Raw genomic sequence first — 23,039 nt, 5'->3', positions numbered from 1 at the left:
CCCTGGACCAGAATCAAGCATCCTAGGACCGGTTTCTGGCTATTAGCCGTCATCAGCCAGGATAGCTTGACTCAAGTGGCCTAGTGAGCACGGGACCCACGTCTGGGCATACCCTTCCCACATAGGGTGAACAGCAAAACACACAAGATGATGGACGAAATGTTGCACAATGGCAAAACATTCACCCCCAGACGGCTGAAATGCCAGAAACCGGTCCTAGGAAGCTTGTTTCCTGCCCAGGGAATGCATGGCTTGGCAGTTCAGGCTGGACTGTTCCCATGAGGCACAGGGTCAGACTGATTTGCATATGGCCATGTGTGAACTGGGGTGGCAGAGTGGGCTAAAGAACAGTGATGGATTAAACCCAGATCTGTTGACTGGGTGTGAGTGTTTGATTGGTTCAGATGCTCCGGCCATCACTACCCCCTTTTGTACCGCTATGATAGTGACAGCGGCTTTGTATCAACAAATTTTAACATAGTGCACTGGTGTTGCCTGTTACATTTTATGAAAGTGTGCTTTTTCTTCCTCTTTGCTTTAATATTGAACGCAAACTGATGATAAAAATTGTTTCCCTCTTACTTCAGCAAACCTTGAATAGATGTGGTACTGCCAACAAGTCTCTTGTTTAGCCACACGTTTACCATTTTGCTATTCATATACATAAGTCTGTTCATTGTGCGGTGAGTCGACCACATGAAACACGGCTGATGTTCGCCATCTCATGTTTTTCTATTTTGTGTATCTTTGGGCAGCAAATAGTGACTCTTCTAATGAGCTGCCAGACACTTGATGCTCATCACTGTTTACAATATGGGCCACAGCTCGTTGTGGGATTATATATATATATATATATATATATATATATATATATATATATATATATATATATATATATATATATATATATATATATATATATATATATATAAATAACTCAACATACAAACATCGAAATGTTCAGAATTCGGTCATGTCTCATTAAATGGAGAATTGGAGACAAATTCAAAAATCAAAGTAAAAATAAATGGATTCATATAATCTATTTCCCTTTTTCCAGGTAGCCCTTGTATTTCCCAACAATGACCCTGCTGCTTTCATGGTCGCGTTTTATGGCTGCCTGCTAGCAGAAGTTGTCCCAGTGCCCATTGAAGTGCCACTTACCAGAAAGGTAAGATCAATGTCTTTGCATGCTCTGGTGGTAAATGTCAATTTCTGCATTCTTTCAGCACAAACGTCACTTTAAATATGAGGTGAAATATATTCAGTATTGGAGAAAATGTTTCTGCTTTCGGCACATCTCCATTTCTCACAGAAAATATGCATTACAAATCGTTTAGGGTGGGGAACTGCTGATAAACAAGTAAAGTAATATGATGAATTGGAGTAACTATATGCTACTAATGCAGCTAAGAATGTAACTATTGGGGTAGATGATTTCTCAGGCCGTCGGCTCGTAAAGTGTCCAGTTGCTTTTTTGGGGATATAATAGTTGGAGACAAGAAAATCAGGGTTTCCTCTGGTGGTGGTGGGGGGCGGGAGGTGGTTATAGCAGAATAGTATCCGTTAGTGAAGGTTTTCATTGCTGTCACCCACCAGAGAGATATTTCAGCTGCAGACTCTTTTAGTGGCCCTTCCTGCAATCGGTTATTGAATATGTCCCTAGTCTTTTTCTGCACGATGCCTGCATCTTGTCCAGCAAAGGAGAACAAGGCTAATGGTGTGCCCAATCACATTAATGGAAATATATACAAACACAGGGTATTTTTCCCAGTGTGGAAGGACAGAAAACTAGTGGGATGAGTGCAAACACACCAAGTCAACACAAAAGAGACACGTCAAGATGGCAGTGGAATTGGCCTCAATCTCAGAAGGAGCAAGGGCATACAACTATGGTCTCTAATCAGGGGAAGTGTGAACGGAGGGTTTGTGGTCCAGGGTGTCTATGGGTTTTTTGAAGTTGCAGCACATTTTGAGAAGATGCAGGACACAGCTATTCAGTAAGGTGCACAACCTGGCAATGCAGGTGATTTTTGTGTTTTGACCTCTTTCCAGGCATGTGATTAGGCTTTAAAGATGGCTAGAGAGGACAGATAACTGCCTCTGAAGAACTTATTGGGGATGATTGATGACTCATCACTGATACTCATGAGGCCTTATCAGTATACTACCTAGAACTCACTGGGTCATTAGGCATCAGAGTAGACTCCACCTGAGGCTGTTCATTGACTGCTCCCCTCTGTAGTAATACTGGCTTTGTATTCTGTAACCTCTAGGCTCCTGACTACGCGCAGCCATGCCTGGTGATATTATATCCTTTTTCAATGTTTCGCAGCACGACTATGCTAATGACACCAAATGTTACTTTCCGCCATAATCACAAGATGCTCTTAATTTAGACTGTTGCGCCGGATTCAAGCATTAGTCGGCTTTAAACCTCTTATGGTTAACTTTTCTGCTAATAAATTGACCTATATTATTCATGCCTTCTACAACCCTTCTATATCAATTCCACTATCATTTTCACACTGATAGTCTTATTCTTTCACCAATTTCCAGGAAACCTCAGCATAATATCTGAGACACAAGTACGATTAGACTCCTTTATTGCCATGTGACAAGTACCATCTTTTGAGTATCAGAAAATTTCACCCTTGCTTTTCTTTCTAATAAACACTGCAGTGTCCTGAAGAAACAATCTTGTTGTGAGTGAATTAGATTAGTACAACAATGCGTTCCTAGTACGGTTTCCATAGTATGCATTCTTGCCTATAAGTTATCAAGTGACCTCTGCGTACTTCCCTCTTTCCTTGACACCATCCCATGGCCCTTTACTATAAACAGGCTGGTTGCTCTGTGCAAGTTGTAGCGCCAATTTACACTTCTAGCAGTGGCATTCATTGCTTTTTATGGCGTTCTGCGTTATAGAGTGTTGGGCTCACTTTAATGCATGTTATTGCCCTTCACTCTTCCTATGGGTATTTTGCTTTGTCCTCTATGCTGGTGCATGCTGTTAACAAGAGTTACTGCCTGGCTATGCTTTTTGGAAGTCTTCATTCGGGCAGTTTAAAAATATCTCTCATTGTGAGATGGGAGTTAAACTTAAATAGTGGAAGGATTTCCTACAACAGAGAGCAGTGAGAGGCAGGCCATCAGTTCCAATCCCCTTGCAGACCCAGACTCCCTTCCTCCCGAAGCTATGACTATTGAGTATCTTCAGTGTGCAATAGTTACAGCTATTTTCAATGCTTAGAAATGCTGGGAGTTTGGTATGAAGCACTATATTAAAAAAACGAGGTATTAATTGTAGACCACTTCGTAGCAGTGATGCTCACACATTGACCTGAAGTTATCCATGTTAAATGCAGCTGTGGTATGTAAGCCAACGTGTAAATAGCTGGTTTCCATAGAAGTGCAGATCTAAAACGGAAATGTTTCTCCCATTAATTAAGAAAAATGCAATGTCTTTATCTAAGTTCATGGAGCTTTTGAAAACACATACAATTTCAAATCTAGAAGCAGTGTGAAGGGGTTACTTACTATGTTTTCAATCCATGAATTAATGTGGGAGGAAGAGGTACCGCATCTGTTTGTAATGCTGCTATGTTTCAAGAGAGCATGCCAGTTTGCTTCAAATGCATCCAAGAAATAATTGTTGAGGTTAATTGTCACCATTTTGTTTTTCACAAGAAGCTAAAGCTCTGCTGTTGTCAGAAATAATCCTCAATTTGTACCCTGTGAATCGGAAGGCGAAGCATAAACAGAGAAGTGGAGCTGTGAACAGAGGGTTGGAGGTGGGACAAGAGAGGGTGCTGGAGGGAGCAGCTTGGGCAAAGCAAATTACATTGTAGATCCATTCCAGATCATCATGAGCACATTTAAAACAATCGGGTTAAAAGAGGGTTCAAAGTCCAATTTGGACATAAAAAGAGAGATTTTGACAGCAAACAGTACAGTGAATATTGTTAGACAGACGAACGAATAATTTAAACTAAAATAAAGGTAGTGGAACAAGTTTTCATTAGTTCCTATTCGTTTCAATTTCTGCAGCAAACACTTGTGTTATTTTAAGAAATTTGTAAAGTGCAATACTCGCCATAGTGATGCCTTCATCCTGGTGGGTTTCAGGGAGGCTTTTGAAGGGGTGCGTGTTTGCGTTCCCAAAGATGAAGGGCTTAACTATCTCTTGTTTTGCAGGAAGTTAGTTCCACAGCTTTTTTGCAAAGCTGCAGCAGCCCGCCATTATGATGCACCCACAGGAGTTGCCGGCAGGGGATCATGGGAAGTAGCGGCTGGTGTGCTAAACGAGCAGCGGAGACAGGGGAGCAGGGTGAATCTGGGTCGCAAGAAAGAATTTTAAAAAAAATGGTAACTTACCTGCTGCCAGCCTCTTTGCGCTCTACTGCTCCTCTTCTCCCAGCGACACAGCCTCCCAGAATTCCCAACGGGCAATCCAGAAGCTGCTTTTACGCATGAGAGCCGCTTCAAGGATTGGCCTGAGCGCCCTCGATTTGCGCTCCAGGACAGACTGGAAGTCTGTGCCTGCTCTTTCCAACCCAGCTACATTGCTGGGTTGGTGAGAGCTTTCACTGCACATGACGGTTTGGCCGGATTGAGATGGGCGGCTAAACTGTCATGTGCAGTGAAGGTAGTGAACTACCACGCCCCTCAGTGCCTGTCAACCGCCCCAAAACTCTGCAGAAAAGGAAAAATAAAATAAGTGTTTATTTTGTTTTAGTTTTCCTTTCCTGCCGTTTTGAGGGGTAGGCGTCGGGACGACGGAGGAGCTGCCGCTGATCGTGGAGTCCTGAACCTAACATAACTGCAAATTGGAATGAGGGTCATGCACATGATGAGCCGTAAGATCATTTCTGATAGAGGCTTCTAGTTGCCGATTCCTCACCTTTTGGATAAACTCACGGCCAGCGCGTTACTGGAGGTAAGTACCTTGTTCGTTGAGAGGCTCTTGGCTGCAGGTACGTGTTCATGCAGTGGAAGCAAGAGGAGGCGACACTTGTTTACAGGCAAGAGGTTCAACCTGCTGCAGCGGTTTAGACTCCTTCAAATTGGTAGAGCAGGTATGTAGGAGGCATAGTTAAAGCTGTAGTCCCACATGGAGAAGTGGTTACCACCATTTACTTTCCGTGGGGGTCGGCAGGCAATTCAGGATTCCACCCTGGAGTACTGATTTGAACAAAATCAGCGCATACATAGCTGCAGTGCGTGTTGGGGGGTGGGGGAGGGGGCGTAACTGCATTGCAGTCGGACATCCCCTCAAGCGTGTCACTCCAGGGGTTCTCACCGAGCCAATAGTCATCGAATACAAGGCAGAAACACACTATCTGTAAAACTGAGGAGGTGGCAGCAGGCTTACGGTTGAACAGTTACACCTGCGTGGCAGGAATCCCAAGGACCCCTCAACATATTTTTGTTGTCTGCTCCTTCAAAGCCTAGTTAGGGGTGGTAAGTGTAGAGAGCCACCCGGCCTCTCACTTACAATGTATCGAAACACACACACACATGCCTACACCCTCGGGACGGGCACGCCCCGAGGTATATATTAAAAGCGCGGAAGACCGCTCGGGGTCTTTCCGGCGTACCCTGCAGCAGTGTGTGTGTGTCCCATTATTGTGTACTATCCTGCGTGTGAGGCCCTGACCTCGCCCACCACATTGGCGACGAGGCCGGTTCTGCCCCTGCGCGTGCCTGGCCGCCCTGTCGGAGCCGTCCGCTCTTTACCTGTCAGCTGCTGCCGGACGCCCCTGCTGTGCTGTTTTCCCGGGCCGCGGAGCTCGTCCGCCGGCCTGCTGTGCCTGCTCGAAGTCGGCTCCCCGCCCACGCGCCTCCCTGTCTGGAGCGCGTTCTGCTGGCGGGAGCCGCCTGGTGAGTGCTTCGCCCGGCCCCCGCGCTGCTGGTGCTCCTGTCTGGGGGGCCGTGTCCCGCTCAGCATCTAGCGCGAGTGCGCTCTCCTAGCGTGCTGCCCCGGAGGGGGAGGGGTGAACAGGGGAGACGCTGCACGTCAGCCCCGAGGCCCAACCACGTGGCGCCTCCAACGCGTGTCTACTCCTCCGCAGCTTCCTGCCTGTCCTGAGCTTCGGTACTCTCCCCCAGGAGCACGTGGGGAATATTATCTTTATTGAAGTCTGCCGCGCATACTAAGGACACTGCAGTGTTTCACTCGGTGGGCAGTTCAAAGTCAAGACACAGGGATAGACAGTTTAATCAAACATTGGCAAGTGCAACTGCTTCCCTCCTTCGTGTTTTTCGCTACTGGGTGGCTGTCCTGCCACCACCCACGCCACATCCAGGGTGCGAGGTCCTGTGCCACCGTCTGCCCACCTTCCTTGCCGCGCGGAGGCGTGCACTCCCGCAATAAACAAGCACTGGTTTGCTCAATTTCTGCCTCACGTGAGACCCCGTGTCGTGTCGCTACCGCTCACACGGCTTGCGCAACTGGGGTGTGACCCGAGGGGGAGGTCACCATCATGGACGGCGCCGCCTCTGGGGGTGCGCCCACGTGGACGGCCGCTCATACCGCTACTCCACGCCCGCCTCCGCGGCGCGGTGCAACCACTACCATAGTCAGCCATGCCCACACTGGTGTGGCCCCGCTTCCGCCCTTCAGCGAGACGGCAGACCCAGCGACTGCGGCGCCGCGATGGAAGGCGTGGCTGGGGCGTTTGAACCTCTACTTTAGGGGGACAAGAGAATCCGACGGCGCCGTGAAGAGATCGCTCCTACTCCTGTATGGTGGCCCCGAAATCTATGACCTTTTCGAATCCCTCCCGAACACAGGTGAGGACGATGACTACGACGCGGCGGTGACCGCGCTGAATACCCACTTTGACCCCCAGGTCAACACCGACTATGAAAAATTCAAGTTTAAACGGGCGTGGCAGACGGAGAATGAGTCCGTGGACATGTACTATGCGAGGCTGCGCCGGCTGGCCAGCAGCTGCCCGTTTACCGATCCCCGTGAGGAGATCAGGGACCAGATCATCGTCGGGTGCAAATCGAAATTGCTTCGGAAGCTCATCCTCCGACAACAGGGCATCACGTTGGATGCCATCCTTGTCCTCGCTCGCTCCCACGAACTGTCGGACTCCAGAGCAGACGAGATGGAAATGGCGCTCCGGTCCCCCATTGCCCAGCAGGCGGCACCCAAAATGGCGTCCGTCAAGGAAGAGTCCGTCGACGCCATTCAACGGAGACCGACTGGTGGAAGAAATCGACAGTGGCAACCCCGAGACTCCCAATGTGCATACTGCGGGGGTGACCATGCGGCGACCGCTGTGTGCAATGCGAAAGGAAAGACGTGCTCGAAGTGTGGCAGGCTCAACCACTTTGCCGCGGTGTGCCAAGGGGGACGATACCGGCCCAATGCACAGAGGTCGCGTGGAGGTTCTGGACCTCGGTCTATGGCGTCCAGAGTGAGACAACTTTCGCTCGAGCAAGAGCACCCGCCCCCGGACACGCAGGCCCAAGGTCGAAAGCCATACTATGAAGACGAGGAGGATGATGAAGTCTACGTGATCTCCTATGTCAGTCGGGTTGCCACCCGGAAGAGGCCGCCGCCCATGTGCACGATATCAGTGGAAGGCTCAGAAGTCCGAGCGCTCATCGACACTGGCGCCTCCGTGAACGTCATGGACTCGGACCAGTATGAACTAATGTCGCCCAAACCCACACTGTCCCCGACGAATGCTCGAATATACACGTATGGGGGCACCGAACCAATGCCGCTACGTGGCGTCATCAGCACCACAATTCGCAATGGGGAGTACACGACTGAAGCCCGGTTCCACATAACTGAAGGGGAAAAGGGGACACTACTCAGCTGCAACACAGCAGAAGACCTGGGGTTGGTCTTCTTCGCCAACCAAGTACACCAATCACACGCCGACTCCATGCTGGAAGAGTTCCCGGCGCTCTTTGATGGCCTTGGAAAACTCAAAGGCAAGAAGATCAAACTACACATAGACACCTCCATCCGTCCAGTCGCCTTGCGGCACAGGAGAGTGCCTTTCAACCTCCGCGCCCAGGTCGAGGAAGAGCTGAGGAAGCTTGAAGACCTCGACGTCATTGAGAAAGTGTCGGGGCCGACTCCATGGGTGTCTCCACTGGTGGTTGCCCCGAAACCCAAGCAGCCTGGCGCCATCAGGCTGTGTGTCGACATGAGGCTGCCGAACACCGCCGTGAAAAGGGAGCGCCACATCACGCCCACCATGGATGACATCGTCGCCGATCTCAACGGGGCAAAGTGGTTCTCTAAACTCGATCTCAACGCGGGATATCACCAGTTGGAGCTTGATCCGGGCAGCCGATATATAACAACGTTCTCCACCCATGTCGGGCTCCGGAGATACAAGAGGTTAAGCTTTGGAGTGTCATCGGCGGCCGAAGTGTTCCAGAATGCAATAAGGGAAGTTTTATCCGGATTGAGTGGGGTCATTAACTTGAGCGATGACATTCTGATCTACTCGAACACGCTGGAGGAACACCACGCACATCTGAGGGCCACCCTCCAAAGACTGCAAGAACACGGCTTAACCCTCCACAGGAACAAATGCTCATTCTACCAAGAATCAGTGGATTTCTTCGGCTACCGATTCACACGTGAGGGGCTCCGAGTGGACCCAAAGAAGGCGGAAGCTATTCAGACTGCCAGCACGCCCCGAAACCCCACCGAAGTGAGAAGCTTCCTCGGGATGGCCACGTACTGTGGCCGATTCATACCCAATCTGGCTGACCTGGCTGAGCCTCTCCGTGCACTCACTAGACAGGACCAGGACTGGGAATGGACTGGCGCAGCAAACCAAGCATTCCAGGAAATCAAAGCGAGCCTCCTGGACAAGGCCACGATGGCCTACTTCCAGCCACGCAGGAAGACCGAATTGGTCGTGGACGCTAGCCCCGTCGACCTCGGCGCTGTTCTGATGCAGGAATATGGCCAGGGCGACTGGAAACCTGTCGCATATGCGAGCAAAGCTCTCACGGACACTGAGACGCGGTATGCTCAAATTGAGCGAGAGGCGCTAGCCATCAAGTGGGCATGCCAACACTTTCACTTGTACCTCTGCGGTCAACCCTTCACCATTGTGACTGACCACAAACCGCTCCTGCCCCTGTTCGCCGGATCTTCCAGGCTTGCCCCTCCGCGGATTGAGCGATGGGCTGTCCAGCTCCAAGGCTATAACTTCACCCTAGTCTTCCGGCCCGGCGCCCATAATCCAGCGGACTACTTGTCCAGGCATCCGGACGTCACCAGAAAAGCAATCCCACTGGCGGATAGTCCCTTGGTAGAGGAATTCGTACACATGGTGTCAGTGGCTGCCTGCCCGGAGACCCTCACCCTGCAGGAGATTGGTAGAGCCACCACTGAAGACGAGACTCTGACCCGAGTCAAGAATGCCCTGGAAACTGGAAGCTGGACGAGGTTTCTCGAAGGAGCTCAAGGACTTCGTCCGGAGATTAGCCATGCCCGACAACAGCTATGGCAGATCCGCCATGAATTGAGCGTTGGCAATGAAGGCATTATCCTGAGAGGGCATCTCATCGTGGTACCAGCAAGCCTCCAACAACAGATCCTCGCGATTGCTCACATGGGCCACCAAGGAACAGCCAAGACGAAGGCCAGACTGCGCAACAAAGTATGGTTCCCGGCCATGGACCGTCTGGTCGATGAGATGGTGCGCGCGTGTCATGCCTGCACCATTACGGGGTCAGATCCAGCCCCGGCCCCAGTCATCACTGAAGAAGCAGCAACCACCCCCTGGACCCAGCTGAGCATAGACTTCGGGAGTTTCCCCGATGGTCGCCACACGCTGGTCGTCGTGGACTCCTTCTCAAAATTCCCTGTTGTGGAACTACTCTCGTCCACAGCATTTGGACCAGTCAAAAAAGCGTTGGATCACATCTTTGCCACCATCGGACTTCCGGAGGAAGTGAAGTCGGACAACGGACCCCTGTTCCAAGGGCGTGAGTTCCACACATACCTGGAGAGCCTAGGGATTAAACACCGCAAGATCACACCTTTGTGGCCGCAAGCAAACGGCGAGGTGGAAAGACTCATGCGGACTCTCAACAGGGCACTCCGCATCGCCGTTAACGATGGAAAAGATCCGGAAGCGGCGTTGGACCAATTCCTGAGTGCCTACCGGCAGACCCCGCATAGCACCACCCACTGCGCACCCGCGCATGTCCTGTTCAAAAGGGCACCAAGAGGCAACATCCCGGCATCCTCCACATGGACCCCGGAAGAGAGGGATGGTGAGGCCATCCAAACACGGAGAGCCATCACGAACCAGAAAGCAAGCGAAAAGAGACATGCTCGACGCCCAGGGTTGCAAGTAGGTGACATCGTTGTGGTGCAAGATCGGCACCCTGGGTGGAAGTTCAGAACCCCGTTCGAACCAGAGCGATGGATCGTGGAGAAAATTCAAGGAACGATGGTGACAGCCCGCCTGGGCGAACAAACTGTCACAAGAAATGTGTCTTGTTTCAAACGGATAGGAGTGCCGGAGGGCACCCCTCAAGAGGCCGACGAAACCATCGATGTCGGCGCAGATGGTCTGGATGACGGGAGGACGGGAGCCCAAAGCTCTATGCCACTCCCGGGCCGTGACCAGCCAGGAGAAGACAGGCGTCACCTTGGCCTACCCCAAAGTGAAACAACTGGGCGCCCTTCTGTCTCCCAAGAAGGAACAACAACAACAACCCCGGCTGGGGCTGTTGAGTCTCCTGCCCGGTCCAACCACCGATACAACCTGCGGCCTAATCCTGGGCCGAGCCAGAGACTTCGAGACTTTATGTGCATTTCCCCGTAGCCTTCATGTTTGGACAGTTTACGTGTGAACTAAATTGAAGGAGGGATGTAGAGAGCCACCCGGCCTCTCACTTACAATGTATCGAAACACACACACACATGCCTACACCCTCGGGACGGGCACGCCCCGAGGTATATATTAAAAGCGCGGAAGACCGCTCGGGGTCTTTCCGGCGTACCCTGCAGCAGTGTGTGTGTGTCCCATTATTGTGTACTATCCTGCGTGTGAGGCCCTGACCTCGCCCACCACAGTAAGCGCTATGCAAATGCAATTTACATATTTGTATAAACCAGTGCAAATATATCGTCTTTCCGTGAGCTGTTTTTACGTCTCGTGGTTATTTCTGGAAAGAACGCGGTGCAGGTCATGCCTCATGAGCAATCCAAGGAAGACACGTCGATGGCGCAGCTTTGCTTCTGGCACGAGCTGAATGATGTCATTGGAATGACAAGACATCACACCGCGCGCCCCTCGCCACGCGCTGTCACACTCCTGATGGCCTGGTCTGTATGCTCGTGGACGCACGTAGGCTGCCCCTGTCGCGCGCTCCTGTCGTCTCATCTCCCAGTCAGGCCCACGTGCAGGCGCAGGCCAGAGCCAGGCCATGCTAACAGCGCGCTGTGCGGCCGCCGGAACCTATAACCCCGCGGGCTCAGCTTTGCATGCAGGAAGCAGGCCGTGAGCACGGTTCAGCTGCCAGGAGGCCCGTGTTTTTGATGGATTGCTCATTTGTTGCTCTTTAGCTCCCCTGCTCGAGGGGTTATGTTCAGACAGCGAGGAGAAATGTTGTGATTGTGAAAGTACACAATACCACATGGAGCACTCTTCCTGCTTTTCTTCTCTCGCGCCGAGTGCATAGTGCCATATTGCTCTATCTGTTGCAACTGCACCTACGATTTTAATCTTGATGCTACGGATTTGTTTTGCATTTGTTAAGAACCAGCTGTGATATATTGCTAAAAGCGAGGGTGCATGAAACATTTATTGGTGTTGACATTTCCTATTGGCACTTTTTATGCGGCAAATACTGGCTCAGTTTAAGCACAGATTTTGCAAGAATGTAGGCACTGTCCTCCATAGACTGTGTTCTAATGTGCTCTCCTTTCACAAGCGTGCTTTGCATATTCCCGTGTTTGTTTTGCTCCAGCATGCAGGGGCAGCTCTAGGCTCATGGCGGCCCTGGGCAGGGAGCGTAGGTAGGGGCCCCGGAAGAGGGGGTCCGGGCGGATCGACGCGGGTTAAGGTGATTAGAAGTGGAACAAATCCCTGTTAGGGGCCGCCATGCAAATATGTATCCATCATCAGAGGATTATTTTATTAAGGATATATATTGGCGTGGTGGCCCCTGGGGTTTGGTGGCCCTGTGCAGGTGCACAGCTTGCACATGCCTAAGGCCATCACCACCCCCTTTTGTACCACTTTTGGCCGCCATAAGTGTGGCATGGTATGCTCAGACGTGAGTCCCTTGCTCACTTTGCCACTGGATTCAAGCAAGCCGGGCTGAAGACGGCTGTAATGCCAGAAACCGGTCCTCGGAAGCTTGTTTCCGGTCCAGGGAAGGCATGGCTTGGCAGTTCGGGCTGGACTGTTCCCATGAGGCACAGGGTCAGACTGATTTGCATATAGCCATGTCTGAACTGGGGTGGCAGAGTGGGCTAAAGAACGGTGATGGATTAAACCCAGATCTTTTGACTGGGTGTGAGTGTTTGATTGGTTCAGATGCTCCGTCCATCACCACCCCTTTTTGTACCGCTTAAGGCCGCCCCTGCAGCATGCTCCTATCAGTATCCTAATGTCCTGTCCTCTGCTGCACGCTGCCGTATTTGCCCTCTTGCGGCTCTGTGGCGCATGCGCACACGTAGATGCCCTCTCTCCTAGGAGCACTCTTGAGTGCTTCCTTCTGCTGTGTCTTCGCTTGCGAGCACTCTGGTCTATGCTGTGCTTTCATTTCATGGGACTTTTCTAGTTCATTCCCTGTCACTGGCAACCCTCAATATTTTGAACAGGTGCAGCACCGAGGCTAGGATTGCACACCGCCTAATCCACGCGCACTCACATGCTTTTCGAAAAGGCTGATACCGGGTTGCCTGTATAGAGCCTTAGGCTGTGGCGAGGCTGTACCAAACAACAATGGCCTACTAGGTTACTGCAATTTCGCAATACGGTGAAAAACAATCGATAAAAGAGTTACAGCAGCAGGATTTTCAGTGTACTGACGTGGAATCTCACCTCTGTGAGAATAGTGTCACAAGTCACAACTTAAATATTTATGAACTCATCCATCTATGCAATCCTCTCAGTGACTTAAGCACCTCTTCAAGATATCAGTCTGTAAACTACAGGTCACTCACGTCTTAAGGGTTCCGTGTTCTGTGAGAGATGAAAGCTTGTACAACGCTTCGATGCAGGACCTGTTCCGAAGAAACAAATGATTGCACTTATTGCCTTCCGTGAGAGAGGGAAACTTGCTTTGCTATTGCCATGCTGTCCCTATTCCATGAGGAACTAAAGCTTGCACTGCTGTTGTCCGATTACCTGCTTATGCTGATGCTTCCATAGCTGCAGCTATCCTCGGAAAGTGGGATGCTTGCATTGTTCCTGTCCAAGGTGTCCCTGTTCTATGAACAGGAGAGTTTCCACCTCTGTTTCCCTATCTCATAAAAACACAGAGAATTTAAATGCATTTGCATAACTTGCCCAGACCACTCAGAAGTTTTTATTGGACACAGGGCAAAACTAGTTGTGGGGCCCTGTTCCAGAGACCCTGGTTATAATCACAACTACGCAGCTTGACCAAACTGTGAGACCCAGGGCAGTTAATTTTCTGCACTCTGCTTCCTTTTCAGTGCTCAACACATTTGTGAGCAACTTGAAATAATTTAGTTCAGAATGTGCACTGGACAAAAACCTTTCTTGTATCTGATTTAATAGGCCATACTATTGCTCTATCTATGACAACCCTAAGGACTGTGTATAGGAGGCATAAGACAGTGATTTGCCTCTTGTGTCAATAAGATTTTAATCAGGAAGAATGCAGTATCCATCCAGGATCTCAATTGCACAATGTTTCATAAGGAATCCTGGTTTAAAACCCAGCTCAAGCTCGACCAAACAGTGTGACCCTAGGCAATTACTTTCCTCCACTGCGCCTCTTTTCCATGATCACCACATTTGAGAGCACCTTGAAATAGTTCAGGATGCCTACTACAACTACCTCTCTTGTGTATGATTTAGTAGACCATAATGATGACCCAGCTGTAAAAATTAAAGTCTTATATAGGAGGAAACAAGACAACAGACTTGCCTCTATGTCATTAATAAAATTGCCACAGCAGAAAGGGTTTGGTTTACTTAATTTTAATAAAGGCCACTCACAGCAGTGATGAAACCTAAGGTACTGAAGGGAAGCAGTCCAAAATACACATTTTTTATGTAAAAGCTAGTGCCTTCGGTATAAATAAGGTGACAGTCACCAACATTTTTGTAAGAGAGGGAGATCCAGGCCTGTATATGGGTTCCTCTGTGCTCTGCGTCTTTTGGTTCGCCTGTTAATTCTTTCTGTGCACATGTTCTGCTGCACTCTACTACAGGCATTGTTTGCCATTTTTTTTAGCATTCAACTGCACCCTCCTCCTTTAATCACTCTCGTTCTTTCAATGTGCAGTCTCCAGTGCTCTCCTCCTATGGGCGCTCCTCTGTCCCTTACCTTTCTAGGTGCTCAGCTGCAAGCACTCTTGTCCATTTCCTCTTTGAGCCATCTGCCACAATCTTATCCTATTAACCCTGTCTTGGCCATTTTCAGTGTGTTTATTCTGTACTCTCTTAGTTTTCTTTGCTATTCCCTACCCATGCACCCTGCAATACGTTCATTTTGTTAGTGCTCTCTCTTGATCTCCTGTTTTTCCTGTTTGAATATTCTATACCCACCTCCTTCCAGGTACCCTCCTGTCACCTGTCGACTGCACTCTCTAGTCATCTCTTTGTAAGCGTTCTGCTCTTCTTTATCACTGCCTTGTTCATTCCCAGTATTAGCACCCTTTTGCCCATTCGTTATGTCTATACTTTGCAGTGCATTCCTCCATGCAGTCTCCTACATTGCCTCTGAGGGATGCTACAGTACTGTCCTCCCCTGGGCTTGTCATGTCCAGTCTCTTGTCACTTCTCCAAACAATCGGTCTCCTGTGGGAACTCTTCACTGAGTGCTTTTCTGTACATTTCTTGTTTGAGAACTTTTCTCTTGGATGAGCCTGCATCTGTTCCCTTCTGAGCATTCCTGATCACTTTTTAGGTGCTGGATCTCGTATGGAAGCAGCTTTGGGGTGCGAGAGTGTTAAAAGATGGATGGGGAATGCATTCAATCTGGGGTCCCCAAACATTTCAACTCCATCCTGAAACTGAAATGGACCTGTTCTTACTGCAACATTGCCCTTAGCTAAGCTTGTGCTTTTACATATAGGTTAAGTTTCTCAATCACTTCCAGTCAAATGAAACTGGTTATGTTGTGAAACACTTAGGGTTGAATGAAGATGGCGTATACTGCCTACTCCTGATCTCAGTATTCTGATGGGCTTATGATGCTTAGAAGTGTTCATATGTACCCCACATGCATGGTCCCCCACCAAACGGGAAGTCTCAAAGCTTACCCTCAGTTCTACCAGTGCTGTCTGGTGAAATTTCAAGGTGGTAGGGCAGAAAGAACCAGCGTGTATTGCAGTGAGCAACCAAGCTCAGCTCTTCCAAGGGGGTTCCAACTTGACCTGCAGTTTGCTAAGGAATCACTTGGGATATCATGCTGACTACTGGCTTCTGACTGGTTATACAAGGCGTGAAAGCAGAGCAGCGTGGAGACTGTGCATTATGGAAACAAATATTTCCCCGTCCAGTGACATTGAGTGCAGTACACTTGCTCACAATATGTGTGTGACAGATGGAACATAGTATGGTTTCTTTCTACTCTATTAAGTGATTGTCAGTAAGGGCAGTCATTGTTCTAGGTAAACTTGGGAAAATAGAGCAGCATAAGTTATAACAGCTCTCAGATTTTCATCCCAGTGGTCCCCACACAAAATATGTGATGTGGTCGCTGCGATACACCAAAGGGCACACCCAATACCTAACCAAACACTTTGTTTCATGTACCACTGCCAGAGTCTATATCACATGACTACTCTCTTCAAATGTCTGAACTGCTCCAAAGTGCACCAAAGCTGCGGTAAGCATCATGTCAGCACTACATTAACCTTAACACATTCCATGGTAATATGGGTGGTGAGCAGGGGCATTACCCTATTGAGTTAGCAAGCTTTTTGGGTCAAACACAAGTTGTCTCACAAATTCATTTACGGTGCAATTATTGTTGACATTTTTGGGTGTGCCAGACCTATTTTTATTGCTCCAAAAAAAACTGGTCCTAGATATGATTGTCCGCAACCACCTTTGAACTTCAGCAAAGTTTGTGTTTAGTATCACAGCCTCTGTCCACCCAAAACGTGCTACGGACTCAACTTTAAAATTCGTGCCCCCACAATCAAATTCGTCCCTCCACGTTTACCAGGCCCTTACAATTCTCACATGTGGCCCTGCTGTTATAATGTAAAAAGTGTAGCATTTCCTGAAGAGGGAGAATTGTAGATTATATCTGAATATTTGACCAGGCCTGTGCACTACCAAGGATCACAATATCTGTGATCACAGGGAACAACATGGGCTTAGCACAGACCCTCTGCTCATTCGAAGTCTCAGGCACGCATGAAAGCCGCAAACAACCACTGTTCATCCGTCCTGCCTGAGAACATGCCTCTGGTCTATGCTGCTTCGACTCCTGTGGGATGTGTCCGTACCCACCCTAAGACACTGGAATCTCTCAGTTCTTATTTAGGTTATCCCTTTTACATTTTGCTTTATACCTTCCCACATTGAAGTTCACAATCTGCATAAAATAAAAAAAAACGCAGTTCTGCTCCAGACCACCTGCTGTACCTGGGCACTCGCTGTCCTCAAGAAAGCAGCATTAGTTATGTACCAGACAGCAGCTGCCAAGGATCATGCGCTTGAGACACTGCATCTGAATGCACTTTCACACATCCCCATTTCCCCCATGACCTACTGCTTCACACATAGTCCTGCACTTTGTGACTTAGGCCAATACTTTAGCGAAGGGCGCAGCGTGGTTTTATTCTAAATTTTGCAAAAACTGTTATTGTTCATGTACGTGAAAACACCTTGCCCAGTCAAAGTATCAAAAGCATACCTTTTTAAAACTGAAAATATGAGTACTCTTTACGTTTCTGACATGGCAGCAGACAGCTTAGTTTGAGTCCCACTCTGTATTTCGTCTCAGAGTCTCGGAGTCCAATGAGGATGAAAATTGCGGGTGCCGCTACACTCCAACATGGCCTTGAAATACCAGAGACCTACGTGTCCTGAGCCAATCCAGAAGCTGCTTCCTTGCTTTCTGTCCATCACCACCCCTTGTTGTTAAATATTTTGTCCACCCTAAGCGTGGAAGAGTATACTCAGATGTGAGTCCCTTGCTCATTGCACCATCAGGATTCAAGCAAGCCGGGCCGACGACGGCTGAAATGCCAGAAACCGGTCCCCGGAAGCTTGTTTCCTTCCCAGTGTAAGAATTGGCTTGGTAGTTTGGTTTGCCCTGTTCCCATCATGCACTGGGACAGGAACAGACTAATTTGCATATAGCCAGGTTCTGAACTGGGATGGATTAACATGTATATGGGACCCCCTCTATATTTACTTTGCAGGTCAGGGAACGAGAGGAGCAACAAAAGCAATAAACAATGAACAATGTTCCCTCACGACCTATATAGTGAAAATAATACCACTTCTATACTTTTACTCTTATTATTTCACACAGTATACGGCAACATCAACTTTTTTTCATTTGTATTTTTTATTCTGATATTTTTTATAAATTTTTATAAGTACAAAAGTCACATTTATCAATTTATCATTTATAACATATATGTTTCCTGAAAATCATTTGATCAAATACACAATAATTCATTTAAGACAATAAAAACATTTTTGTCTACCGTGCAGAAAAAAACATACTTGAATACACCAATAAACTTAACCACACACAAACTCACTCATTCATACTACATTCGCTCCTTTTTCTGCGTCTGAGGGATCGCAGATAGATACGCGATTTTTTACGCAAGGTCGACGCGTTTCGGTGGTATAAAACCACCTTCCTCAGGACCTTCTGGCAGAAAAGACAGATACTCTTTGCACAAAAATAATCACTGCACGGTATGATATCTGTAACAATAAGAAAAAATATATATATTTGTAACATGCGTTTTTACAGATTTAAACAAATAAATTTATCTAAGAACCACACTTCCAGTTGCCCTGTGTAGTCATAACAGACCAACATTTCATTTAAAAAAAAAAAAAAAAGATTCAATACTTTATTACAGGCATAATTGGTGCATATCCAGTGTAACAACACCCATCTTTAGCTTCATTCGATTATAGTTTGTCGAGATGTAAAACAACCTTAAAGAGAGTCATAGAAAAAGAAGAGAGAAAGGAGGAAAGATCTCGTAGACTTCCTGTCTAGCTGCACACCTATCATTTTAGAAACTTAAATGTCATTTATATACTAGAATTATGAGACTCCGATTCTACGCTAAATTCAAAAATTAGGTCTACAAAAGTGATCATCTTTTCTTACCCGCAATTTTTTTAGAGTGGAAACCTGCTTCGGTCAGCTAGTCTCAACATAAACACACAAAATTCTTTAGGCGATCCTGCATTAGGTTAGAAATTGTTCTGTATCAATGCATATTAGTGAAAGATAGTGACAAATCAAAATGCTGATATACACTAAACCCAGCTTACCACGCATTAAAAACGCCTATTCTTTAATCCTATGTAGACCTCGGGTTTTGTCTTGGGTTCTTCCTTTTTTTCAAAAGCCAAATTATTCTGTAAAGAACCAACAGTTTTCTCAGGAATATGTACACTGAACTGAAGATTATTCATTAGAGAGAAAGACCATAATACTAACCTTTTTATCACTCTCGTGTCCACAAAATTAGGGGCCTCCTTTTGTAACTATTGTATTCCGATAGTTTTTTGGTTTTGGTCACGTCTATTTTGGATGTATTGTATCTGTAATTGACAGAATACCAACCGTTTAATTGATTATGTCCTAAGCTGCAGTCTGTTTCTTAAATTCGGCTCAAGAATTTGTTAGCCTATAACTTCCCATGTATATCAGCATAATTTAATATAAGCGAGTACTAGTACCCCCCGTAAAACTGGAAAGAACGGCGTCACTCTCACTACCTCGATTATGATGAAATAAAATATAGGACTGGCTTACTAGCTTTTTTTGCGCGTTGTTGTATTTCCCAAATCCGTAGATATCTCCTCTTCACCTTCTCTTGTATCTATTATTTGCAGTGTTATTTCTTTTAGGTTGAACACGTCTGTCTTGATTTTAGATCGCTGTAATCAATAAAAGGACATCAGTCATGTACTAACCCCATATGGGATTTAGTAACTACTAGGGTGCAATCTATCTCTTTATTTGGAAGAAAAGCGTGTTGGGCTAGCAAAATAGCCGTGACCAAAACCAAAAAACTATCGGAATACAATAGTTACAAAAGGAGGCCCCTAATTTTGTGGACACGAGAGTGATAAAAAGGTTAGTATTATGGTCTTTCTCTCTAATGAATAATCTTCAGTTCAGTGTACATATTCCTGAGAAAACTGTTGGTTCTTTACAGAATAATTTGGCTTTTGAAAAAAAGGAAGAACCCAAGACAAAACCCGAGGTCTACATAGGATTAAAGAATAGGCGTTTTTAATGCGTGGTAAGCTGGGTTTAGTGTATATCAGCATTTTGATTTGTCACTATCTTTCACTAATATGCATTGATACAGAACAATTTCTAACCTAATGCAGGATCGCCTAAAGAATTTTGTGTGTTTATGTTGAGACTAGCTGACCGAAGCAGGTTTCCACTCTAAAAAAATTGCGGGTAAGAAAAGATGATCACTTTTGTAGACCTAATTTTTGAATTTAGCGTAGAATCGGAGTCTCATAATTCTAGTATATAAATGACATTTAAGTTTCTAAAATGATAGGTGTGCAGCTAGACAGGAAGTCTACGAGATCTTTCCTCCTTTCCTCTCTTCTTTTTCTATGACTCTCTTTAAGGTTGTTTTACATCTCGACAAACTATAATCGAATGAAGCTAAAGATGGGTGTTGTTACACTGGATATGCACCAATTATGCCTGTAATAAAGTATTGAATCTTTTTTTTTTTTTTTTTAAATGAAATGTTGGTCTGTTATGACTACACAGGGCAACTGGAAGTGTGGTTCTTAGATAAATTTATTTGTTTAAATCTGTAAAAACGCATGTTACAAATATATATATTTTTTCTTATTGTTACAGATATCATACCGTGCAGTGATTATTTTTGTGCAAAGAGTATCTGTCTTTTCTGCCAGAAGGTCCTGAGGAAGGTGGTTTTATACCACCGAAACGCGTCGACCTTGCGTAAAAAATCGCGTATCTATCTGCGATCCCTCAGACGCAGAAAAAGGAGCGAATGTAGTATGAATGAGTGAGTTTGTGTGTGGTTAAGTTTATTGGTGTATTCAAGTATGTTTTTTTCTGCACGGTAGACAAAAATGTTTTTATTGTCTTAAATGAATTATTGTGTATTTGATCAAATGATTTTCAGGAAACATATATGTTATAAATGATAAATTGATAAATGTGACTTTGTACTTATAAAAATTTATAAAAAATATCAGAAATAAAAAATACAAATGAAAAAAAGTTGATGTTGCCGTATACTGTGTGAAATAATAAGAGTAAAAGTATAGAAGTGGTATAATTTTCTCTATATAGGTCGTGAGGGAACATTGTTCATTGTTTCTTGAACTGGGATGGTGCAGTGAGCTAAAAAACGGTGTTGGATCTAGCCCTGATCTCTTGACTGGGTGAGAGTATTCTGCTTAATTCAGAAACTCTGTCCATCACCACCCCTTGTTGTTAAATATTTTGTCCACCCTAGCGTGGAAGGGTATACTCAGATGTGAGTCCCTTGCTCATTGCACCATCAGGATTCAAGCAAGCCGGGCGACGACGGCTGAAATGCCAGAAACCGGTCCCCGGAAAGCTTGTTTCCTTCCCAGTGTAAGAATTGACTTGGTAGTTTGGTTGCCCTGTTCCCATCATGCACTGGGACAGGAACAGACTAATTTGCATATAGCCAGGTTCTGAACTGGGATGGTGCAGTGAGCTAAAAACGGTGTTGGATCTAGCCCTGATCTCTTGACTGGGTGAGAGTATTCTGCTTAATTCAGAAACTCTGTCCATCACCACCCCTTGTTGTTAAATATCCTTGCTTTTTATGTTATCAAATAGCATGAAAGCAGTGGCAGGATTAGCTGGAGCAGGTGAATCCAGCGCTCTTCAGGAGACCGAGCGATTGCAGCTTCAACTCCTACGGCTAACTAATGTTACACATAGGAGAAGCCTCAAGTGCGCATGTAAGGTTGGACGCAGAAAGGCACCCGTCCAACCTGACATGCACACTTTACTTCAAACCAAGCCTACTGTCCCCACGTATTCCTGCTCGACCTGCACTCTCTCTCATCGATTGGGACACACCTGCAAACGACCACCCTGAAATAAAAACATTGCAGCCACCCAGTCCGGAAACACGAACCTAAAGTAAATCAATCTTAGATTGGACTCTGGATTCGAGGGGGCAAACATTCAGGAGGCTACTCTCTAGTGCCCCAATAGGGCAGCCGCTCCTGAGTTCTACCCACATGCCAATATATTTTAAGTCAGTGCAATTTTATTAATAGTCCAGGCAGATTAGCTGCTGTACTTACAAGTACCTAGTATTTTATGGTCAGCATGAGAATGCTTGTGCTTAAAAAGCCGAGCTGGAGGTGTGCACACTTAACGTAATAAAGGTGTTCACTTGTGGGTTAAAATATACTGCATTGCAGCAATAAAAAAATGAATCTTCGCATGTTTGAAGCTTTCAAGGTGTATATTATGCTACTCAAGTTCCTCCCAAGGTATCTCTTAAGTAAAGCCACCGTGCCCATTTCTCTCCTGCTTTATCAGTGCCAATTTCTCCTCGCCTCCAGTGCAAGATGTCTCCCTCCTTCCCAAGCCATGGTTGACCTTTCTTTCAGATTTCCATTGTTTCAATGTCTCTTGCCCACCTCCACAGTTCATGTCTGATATCTGTTTTCCAGATACTGACACACCAGTGGTCCCCGACATTCCAGGATGGATCTGATGTTTTATTTTTGTTGTACTGTGATTTGAGTCTTCGCTTTTTCTCTTGCAGTGTGTGTCCTGCACGTCTTTTCCCCTACTTTGCTCTGATGCCCAATGATAGGTTCCTCAGTAACTTTAGTTGTGCTTTTCTACTAGAGGTTCTTTGTAATATCAGCTTGTATTGGTGTAATTGAACAGTTGCAGCAGCACACTCTTCTAAACTGTAATGGATCCCAGTGGCCCCTGTAGAGAGCTGGGCTTGTATCTATGGCATACAATATTTTGCTTGAAGGAGATAAATGAGTTATTCTTTACTGAGGGGTGTGCATTAATAATCCAGCTCCTCAAGACCTTCCTTTTAATGATCAAAATCATTCCTCTTTTTATGATCGTATGTCTTCTCCTACAAAGATGCATCCTAGATCTCTAGTACTTACAATTATTATCGATTCTCCCATTTATAAAAAAAAGATAAGATTTAACTGGTGCACAATTTTAAGTAAAAAGAATAAGTAATGCCAGGTAGGCTATGGCATGACGCCATTATAAAGTCCAGCATACTGATAGTACACTTCTAACCACAGCTCTCTCACCCTGTGAACACCCCCAGGTGCCACACTGAATAGGGAGAGTTTTTTACAGCATTTCTCTCACATGCCAGGAGGTGTTGTCATGCAGCTCCACGCCAGCTTCGTCACACCCCTAAAGTGACACGGAGCCACTAATTAGTGTCACCCCAGTGCAGTGCGGTCAGTTCTTTTCTGTACATTTGAACGCAGATTCAGAGCTCTCTCCTTACCCCCACTTCATCTTTAGACAACTTTTTTCATCTAAAGTATTTTCCAGTGTGCAAGGCACATGCTCCTACCTAAAAACATCAGTCCTAAGTCTAGTCTGGACAGTCACAAACAGATGTCAGTGAC

General features: G+C 46.6%; 1 protein-coding gene across 9 annotated transcripts in view; it reads left to right on the top strand.

Annotated features, from left to right (window-relative positions):
• Positions 1-23,039, top strand: part of DIP2C (DIP2 acetate--CoA ligase C (putative)) — a 1,026,208-nt gene that overhangs the window by 710,212 nt on the left and 292,957 nt on the right. For all 9 annotated transcript variants that reach the window (XM_078663289.1, XM_078663292.1, XM_078663288.1 and 6 more), the window contains one exon: positions 1,065-1,171. In XM_078663289.1, coding sequence (XP_078519415.1) covers positions 1,065-1,171 — 107 coding nt within the window. The remainder of the gene's footprint in view (positions 1-1,064; positions 1,172-23,039) is intronic.

The sequence above is a fragment of the Lissotriton helveticus genome, chromosome 10, assembly GCF_964261635.1.
Source record: "Lissotriton helveticus chromosome 10, aLisHel1.1, whole genome shotgun sequence".
In the NCBI taxonomy this organism is placed as follows: domain Eukaryota; kingdom Metazoa; phylum Chordata; class Amphibia; order Caudata; family Salamandridae; genus Lissotriton; species Lissotriton helveticus.
The sequence above is the reverse complement of the archived record's forward strand: the minus strand, read 5'-3'. Positions and strand labels throughout refer to the sequence as shown.